Here is a 9,552-nt window from a genome sequence, read left to right as displayed (position 1 = left end):
CACAGATCTTGCAGATTTCGTGGGTGTCTTTAAACAAAGTGGGCCAATAAAATCCACACTGCAAAATTTTTGCAGCCGTTTTCTTTGAAGAAAAATGTCCTCCGCATGCTTCTGAATGACAAAATTTAATGACACTACTTACCTCATTGTCGGGTATGCAACGTCGAAAAATTTGATCTGGACAGTACTTGAACAGATAAGGATCATCCCAATAAAAGTTTTTTACCTCATTCAAAAATTTTCTCTTATCTTGGGAACTCTATTGCGGTGGCATTTTTCCTGTCACAAGAAAATTTACTATGTTAGCAAACCAAGGTGTAGTAGTAACTGAAAATAGATGTTCATCAGGAAAATTATCGTTAATTGGTGTCATTTCAAAAGATGATCCTGTTACTAGTCTCGATAAATGATCGGCTACGACATTCTCGGTTCTTTTTTTATCTTTGATCACAATGTCAAATTCTTGGAGCAACAAAATCCATCGTATCAGTCGTGGCTTTGCATCCTGTTTCGTCAACAAATATCTAATAGCAGAATGATCAGTAAACACAATAGTCGTTGATCCAATCAAATAAGAACGAAATTTATCTAATGCAAATATTACAGCAAGTAGTTCTTTTTCAGTTGTAGAGTAATTCATTTGAGCATTGTTTAAAGTTCTACTTGCATAATATATCACATAAGGCTTACCGTTTCCTCTTTGACCCAGTACTGCACCGACTGCATAATCACTCGCGTCGCACATGATTTCAAATGGTAAAGACCAATCAGGAGGTTGCATGATAGGAGCTGATGTTAAATGTCGAATGATTTTATCAAAAGCATTTTGACATTCTTGAGTCCACTCAAATGCAGTGTCTTTTGTTAAGAGGTTACAAATGGGTTTAGAGATTAAACTAAAGTCCTTTATAAACCTCCTATAAAATCCAGCATGTCCCAAAAATGAGCGAATTTCTTTAATGGTTTTTGGAGGGGGTAAATTGGCAATGACATCAACTTTTGCTTTATCAACTTCAATTCCATGTGATGACACGACATGTCCCAAAACAATTCCAGAAGTAATCATGTAATGACATTTTTCCCAATTTAAAATAAGACCTTTTTCCTCGCATCTTTTTAAAACTTTTTCCAAATTTTCAAGACAATTATCAAATATATTCCCAAAGACAGTTAAATCTTCCATGAAATTTTCCAAACAATTTTCAACCATGTCGCAAAAAATGCTTAGCATACATCTTCGAAATGTTGCTGGGGCATTGCATAATCCAAATGGCATCCTTCTAAATGCAAATGTGAATGTAGTTTTATCTTGATCTTCGAGTGCAATGGGAATTTGATAATAGCCTGAATATCCGTCAAGAAAACAGTAGTAGGGATGACCAGCTACTCTTTCTAAAATTTGATCCAAAAATGGTAATGGAAAATGATCTTTTCTAGTGGCATCATTTAATTTTCTATAGTCAATACACATCCGCCAACTAGATGGGACTCGACTTGTTAACAATTCACCTTTTTCATTTTTTATCACTGTGATGCCTGATTTTTTTGGAACTACTTGTGTTGGGCTTACCCACTTACTATCAGAAATAGGGTAGATAATCCCAACATCAAGTAGTTTGAGCACTTCAGTTTTCACAACATCTTTCATGTGTTGATTTAATCTCCTTTGTGGTTGTTGAGATGTTTTTGCATTTTCTTCTAAGTGAATTTTGTGTGTGCAAATTAGTGGATTAATGCCCTTAAGATCTTTTAGTGTCCAACCAATTGCATTTTTATGTCTTTTAAGCATATCAACTAATTTACCTTCTTGATCACTTTCTAGTTTGGAAGAAATTACCACTGGATATGTTTCATCTTCTCCCAGAAATGCATACTTCAATTCTTCTTGCAAGGGTTTTAACTCAAATATTGGTGGTTCGTCTTTGTTCTCATATTTTGCATCAAATTCTTTCTCTGATCCTGTTAACGAGTGATATCTGATAAAATCATCAAGATCAATTTCAATATTTTCTTTAACAGTTTCAATTGAACAAATATCTAATTGATCACGAGTACTCCCTTTTTGAATGTTTTCTTCCACAAGAGTTTCAATAAGATTTTCATCTTCACTTTCATCTCCTTTGTCATGTGGTTGCTTAAAAAGATTAAAAACATTGAGGTCCAAGGTCATGTTACCAAATGACAACTTCATTATTCCATTCCTGCAATTTATAAGAGCATTAGAAGTTGCTAAAAATGGACGACCCAAAATTAAAGGAATTGCATTACAAGCTTCGATAGGTTGTGTATCTAAAACTATGAAATCGACAGGATATACAAAGTTATCAACTTGGACCAACACGTCTTCTACCATACCTCTTGGCACTTTAACAGATCTATCGGCAAGTAAAAGTATTACCGAAGTAGGTTTTAACTCGCCTAGATTGAGTTCTTGATAAACTGAATATGGAAGTAAATTAACACTAGCTCCAAGATCAAGCAAGGCTTTTTTAATCTTTCGTTCTCCAATAATACATAAAATAGTAGGACAACCAGGGTCTTTGTATTTCAAAGTATTATTATTTTGAATGATTGCACTTACTTGTTCGGCTAAAAATGCTTTCTTTTTCACATTCAATTTTCTTTTCACAGTGCACAAGTCTTTCAAAAATTTAGCATATGATGGTACCTGTTTTATTGCATGTAATAAAGGAATATTAACTTTTACTTGTTTAAAAATATCATATATATCAGAATTCAAATTTGATTTTTTTGTATTTTTCAATGCATGAGGGAATGGTGGTGACACTGTCTGTTGAACCTCCTCTTTGGAAGTTATGGGTCCCACTTCCTTACCCTTTGGAGTTGATTTATCATCATCTTCACAAGGTTCAAGAATGGATTTTTCCACAACCTTACCACTTCGAAAGGTAATAACAGATTTTACCTGATCCATCGGTTGAGTTCCAGAAGTTCCAGTTTGTGAATGATGATCCTTGGGATTAGGCAGAGGTTGTGAAGGAAATTTACCTTTCTCATGAACATTAAGTGCAGATGCAAATTTAGCAAGAGTATCTTTCAAATCTGTCATGGTTTGAGCAGTTTGAGTATTGATAGACTCTTGCTTTGCAATGAAAGAATTCAATGTATCTTCCAAATTTCTTTTAGGTGGAGGAACATAAGGTGCATAATTTTGAAAATTTTGTTGATTTTGGAAATGTGGTTGTGAAAATTGTGCAGCATTATCATTCCTCCAACTAAAATTTGGATGATTTCGCCAACCTGGATTGTAATTTTGAGAAAATGGTTCAAAATTTGGCCTTTTGAAATTGTTCAAAACATTGGCTTGTTCATGGAGACATTGTTTAAAAGAGGGTAAAGTGGGACAATCTTTTGTAAAATGATCACTTGTATCACAGATGTGACACACAATTTCTTGAACAGATTTTAATTGACCATTCTTTTTCAATTCAAGTGCCTCAACTTTTCTTGCCAAAGAGGTAAATCTAGCTTGAAGATCATGTTCATCTTTGAGAGTGTACATACCTCCACCAGATGTAGGAGATTGAATCTTGTTTGATGGTTCGATTGTACCTATAATGTCCCAATTTTGAGCATTTTCAGCTAATGAATCGAGATAATCAATTGCCTCGTTTGGATCTTTATCTTCAAATGTTCTATTACACATAAATTCAACCATTTGTCTATCTTTAGGCGTTAAGCCTTCATAAAATTGAGAAACTACTCTCCAAATTTCAAAACCATGATGTGGACAAAGATTAAGCAATTCTTTGTATCTATCCCAACACTGATAAAAAGTTTCTCCTTGTTTTGAGTGAAAGTGATGATTTGCCTTTTGAAAGAATTTGTTCTATGATATGGAAAAAACTTTTTCAAAAATTGTTGTTGCAATTCATCCCAAGTTTGAATGGATCCCGATCTAAGATTTTGTAGCCAAATTTTAGCTTTATCTTTTAAAGAAAAAGGAAAAAGCTTAAGTCGAATGGTGTTCATGCTACAATTTAGATCATTATATGTGTTGCACACTTCTTCAAACTCTCGTAAATGCATGTATGGATTTTCAGAATCTAAGCCATGAAAATTGGGTAAAAGTTGGATAATACCAGGCATAAAATTAAAATGAAATGCATCAGGGGGAAAAACTAGACATGAAGGTGCACTAGTACGTGTAGGATTCATGTGATCTCTAAGTGTTCTTCGTCTATCATGATCATGTTGAGATTGAATTTCATCTTCATTTTCTTGGATAGGTTATTCCGCCATGTTTTGTAAAAATAAAGGGTTATTTCGAATGAGCCGACCACTAAGTGTACGTGACCAAATGCTCATGCAAATGCAAAAGAATAAAAACACACAAAAGCAATAAAATTTCAAATAAAGAAAAATAAACTATAAACAAAATTAAATAGACTTGAAATTAAATTATACTTCCCCGGCAACGGCGCCAAAAACTTGTTGCGACTTTGATTGTTGCACTCCCAAGAGCAGGTTGTCCACACAAGTAGTATAATTCGGTGAGTCCGAATATCGTATCCACAGGGAAGCTAAGGTAATTACAAGTCCACTACAATGTCTTTTTGTTATTTTTTTTGTTTTTTTTTTCTTTTTTAATTTTAATTGTTTGAATCTTTAATGGGTAAATTTTAATTGTTCAAATTTTAATTTAAGTAGTTGAGATTAAAGGATCCACTCTTGGTATTTTAATAAAGTTAACATTAACGAACAATATTGAAATCCACTTAATAAAAATGGTTCCAATATATTAAATAATCATATTTATATTATGTTATAAATTATTATCTCATAAATATATAATATATACCAAAACTTATAAATGTGGTCAAGTATTTATTGTGCTATATATATATTTGTAAACACTAAATCAAGGTTCCCACTTTAAATGGTTGGTAAAACCAAACTAACATTTAAATGGTACCAATAAAATATTATTATGATATATTTATATATAGTAAATCAAGGAATCCAAGTTAAATGGTTGGTAAAACCAGACTAACATTTAAATGGTTCCAAGAATTTAATATTATCATATAATTATATATAATAAATCAAGACATCCACTTTAAATGGTTGGTAATACCAAACTAACATTTATATGGTTCCAAGAATTTAGTGTAACATATAGCAACAATAAATCAAAACTCCCACTTATAAGTAGGGTATAAAAATTCTTAAAGAAATAAATATAACATAAACAATAAATAATGATTAAATAATATAAAACATAGATTCTTACCTTTTATAACCTTATTATCATGCCAAGAGTTTCATCTTATCATCTCAACTTTAGGAAGTTAGCTATTCATTATTCAAAGTGTAAAACTTTGAATATGAAATTGACATGCTAATTATATTTAAATGAAGAAATAAAGGAAAAATATAGAGAGAAATATTATGAACTCAAAGGTTTGTTCATAGAATGAGGGATCTCTCAATACATTACAATGCACCCCTATTTATAGCCAAATTTGGGGAGACAACCACAAATAAAATATTATTTTTTACACATAAGTCTTCATTGGTGTTCCAAGAAATTAATATTATATTACACATCACTTTTGAAAATCTTCTCCGAATTTGCTTCTTCACATAAAATGAAACACGTGGATAATTGAGTTGTCTAGTTGTGGTATTTTTTTCAGAATATTTGACCAAGTAATTTAAGAGATATGGACAAAATACTAGAGCATGGTAAAACTGCCACTCCTTTGGTAACTTTAATTGTTGCTTAATTTGATCCCACTTGTGAGAGGATTTTTATCTCATGCTTGGCAACAATATTGTAGATCTTATAATCAACTTTCTACAGGTCCAAGAATCATCTTAATCCCATTTGCAACGCCAAGGTTATTCTTGTTTTATCAAACCTGTAAAAAATAGTAAAAACTTATAATTACACAACAACTTATATTTTATACAATTTATTATAAAACATATAATATTTAAACATTTAATAAAAAAAAACTATATATTTATATTATAAAACATTTAATTAATGTACAATTTTTATGTTTATCACCCTCACTCTCCAAAATTTTGGCCAAGAAAGCAAGGAAGAAAGAAGGAGATTTCGTACGGGCCAGCGCTGAAACATTGCGTCGATGTGCTGTCGGATCGAAGACCTCATCTGTTAAAGTAACGTCGAAGTGCTGCAGAATTTTTGAAAGACAAGGTGCCAAAGTCTACAAATTTCAGTTCTACCTTCAAAACACAGTAAGTGGGTTTTTGATATGTATGTTGCTTGTATTTTTAAACCTTGCATATAAATAATATGACATGCTTCTATGTGTGTCTTTTTTTTTTTTTTTGAAAAAGGCAGTTTGTTCTGTTTGAAATTTCGATAGGTTATATATTTCTTATGATATTCGAAATTCTTTGATTCCGCTGCATCCGCCTAAAAGTCTGATAAGTTCTGCCTAATAAGTTCTGTCTAATAAGTTCTGTCTGATAAATCTGAACTCTGTGTCGCAGTATTACAATTCGAATTTGAAATGGACGAGAATTGTGATTCTGTCTGGCCCCCATTGGTGGGTATAAAACCATGTTTTGTCTGGCCCCCATTGGTTGGTATAAAACCATGTTCTGGCCTCACCCCTTAGAGGACTAACATATTGGGGACAATTTGATCATGGAAATGAGATGAGTAACAGTGTTGTGTCCGTTTGATCTGATTTGTTTCTACATTACTCTGAATCATCTAATAAGTTCTATCTTTTATACGATTCGTTTCTGTTGTATTAAGTTAAAAGTTATAAGATTTGAAAGTTTGTTAAAGAAATGTTCTAAGAAAGTTAAGCTCTATATGTATCTTTGGAATCGATCGACCCCCACTTACTGAGTGTTTCCCAAAACACTCACCCCCTTACAATTTCAGACAAAAATGAAGAACAAATAAATGAGGAGGAGCAGGAAGCTTTCTGGGGTTGGTGAACAATGACCAAGATCAAGGAGAAATTTATTCCTTTTGTTTAGTTTGCCGCATTCCGCAACTCTGATGTAATTTATTTCATTGTCATTGTAAGACAATACTTTATTTATGAAAAAGACTGGTTAAATTGATACGAGGCTTTATTGTTTTCAATATAATTGTTAATCAATGCCGGATGTCACCATCGCTTCGTACTCGGGGCGTGACATATTTGATCAGTTGGGATAGCGTCCCCTGTCATATGACACGAGCATCCACTGTCCAGATACCAGGTTGATTCTTTGTTTGTACATGTCACCTGCAATCACACATAATATATAATCTTGGTACCCACATCTATTTGGGTCCTAAACTGATTAGTCTTTTAGGAACCCAGACTTGGACCAGTCTAACTGAATTTCCGTTTGCTGTATTCCAAATAGTTTTTTTGGGCTTGTGTGTGATTAATGTGAAGTGTGCAGATGAAGCAATATGAGCTTTAGCGTTGTTCAACTGGTTTTTCAGCCGATATCTTTTCTGAACTAGCTTACTGATATAATAATTGGAGTAGTCATTTGAATAGTTTAGATATTTATTGCTGAACCTTTTTTATGACTGACTTTGTGGGTCAGTTGAAATTTTTGGGGTATAACCAATACCATACCTTCTAGCCTTGTTCTTCTTTTCAATAGGTTGTACAACTAGTTTACTTGGCTTAGGTTGTTCTTGTACCACAACTGATTTTACAAAGTGAATATATTTCTCTTTTGCCCATGTTCATTTTTGGCTGAGTATCACTAGTCGAAGTTTCATCTTGGTTGCTAAATCCTAAACCAGTTTTATCAGTAACTGATTTTTGCTTATCATGTATTTCAGCTAATGCAACAGATGATTTATTCAATGCCTTAATAAGTTCAGTTTGCTTTGAATTCTCAGGCATGAACAGCTGAATCATAGATTTATTCTTACTTCTTTCAGCATTCAGCTCAGCATTCTTACTTCTTTCAGCATTCTTAGTTTTATCGTCTTTAGGATCATTTTTCTTTGCTCTGGCCTTCTCAAAAGATAGGGCAAGCTTGTGATACTCGTTGACCATGTCATGAAGTGTAGAAATAAGTTCATCTCGTGTGAAGTCAATCGAACTAAAGTCGAATACCTGGTGACTGATTGACTTCAGTTATGTGTCATCAACCATCAGACACTTGACCTCCTCATCTTCATCACTGGAGCAGCTCAAGCTCTCAGGTTCTAAACAATCAGTATCAGATTCTGCCCATTTGGACTTGGTTTCCTCTGCTAGAAGCACCTCATGTTTCTTTCTGTATGATGTCTTATCATCTTTAGTTCTTTTCTTGTGGTCATAAGATTTCATTCCCTTTTCATTTGAGCCTCGACTGTCTTTCTTTAGCTTAGGATAGTCAGCAATAAAATTACCAGTTTTTCCACAATTGTAGCAAGCATTAGGTTCTTCCTTGGAGTTATTTCTCTGATATTGTCTTTGAAAGTTTCCTTGATTTCTTCACATAAATCTGTCAAACTTTTTGACAAATAATGACATAGAGTCATTGCTTAACTGATCAGCAGATTTGTCAACTGAACTAGTTGGTTCCAATTTGACAGCAGTTAGGGCAGTTGTAGCAGCTGGTGTAGAAGGTTCCTCTTCTCTGGTTTTCAACTCAAACTCGTAGGCTTTTAAATCAACAAATAAATTGTAACGTACCGTACTTTTAAACTACTTAAAATTTGTGGAAGAATAATACTTTCTTAGTTACAAAATAACTCTCAATTTCGATTTGAAATAAACTATACGTCTCAAAAGTGGTTGCGATAAAAGACCTAAAAAATAAAGTTTGTCCAAAGCATTTGATTAAAATCTAGTAACCAGTAACATAAATCAGAGTATTTTGATCATTTCATAAAACTTAAAACATGGCGGTCCTCGGGTTTAGCCTCCCGCTAAGTCCAAGCCAGCTCCTTGGTCCCCACCCCTAGTCTCCTCCAAGTCATCCTCACCTGCATCGATCAAGTCTAGTGAGTCTAAAGACTCAACACGTATAAACTGACAGTAAGGAGTAATACGTAGTAAAACTACATGAAACTTTAAAATAGAGCGTACATACATGAACTTGAGCTTGCACTTAAACTTGAACTTACATACGTACATACATAGAAGTGTCATAAACATAAAACTTTTCTTAAACATGCTTGCGTACTTGTACATACATGAACATACATAAACTTCATCATTTTACGTAGAGGCATGTTTCAAAGCAAGTGACCCATACATAAATACGCCTGATCAGACTAAACCACAGTACTGGGCTGACAAGGAAGAACCACTGCCACATACATGATATCCCCGTTCATGCTTTAACAGGTGGATTGGTCCCCGTTCATGCTTTACCGCTTTCCAATCCTTATCTAAACCCGTTCATGATATAACGGGGTGGATTGATCCCTGATCATGCTTTACCGCTTTCCAATCCCATACATAATGGGTTACAAGACATTTAGCATACCTCAAAAACATGAAAGTATTTTCTTTGCATGTCAAACATACTTACTTGGCGTTGAGGAATTCGTTGGATCTCGCTTGGGGGCCACTGTTGCACATGCTAACAAGATTT

At 33.6% G+C, this 9,552-nt stretch overlaps 1 protein-coding gene across 1 annotated transcript; it reads right to left on the bottom strand.

The window, feature by feature from the left end:
* Positions 1-259: 259 nt before the first annotated feature.
* On the bottom strand, positions 260-8,021 carry LOC140840794 (uncharacterized). The gene is made up of 7 exons (XM_073207958.1): positions 7,673-8,021; positions 7,216-7,244; positions 4,432-4,475; positions 3,011-3,311; positions 2,709-2,917; positions 706-764; positions 260-588 (listed from the first exon to the last, which is right to left on the bottom strand). The coding sequence occupies exons 1-7, from the start codon at positions 8,019-8,021 to the stop codon at positions 260-262; spliced, it is 1,320 nt and encodes a 439-aa protein (XP_073064059.1).
* Positions 8,022-9,552: the final 1,531 nt, after the last annotated feature.

This window comes from Primulina eburnea, chromosome 9, assembly GCF_022965805.1.
Source record: "Primulina eburnea isolate SZY01 chromosome 9, ASM2296580v1, whole genome shotgun sequence".
NCBI lineage: Eukaryota > Viridiplantae > Streptophyta > Magnoliopsida > Lamiales > Gesneriaceae > Primulina > Primulina eburnea.
This window is presented reverse-complemented; position numbering and strand designations above follow the sequence as displayed.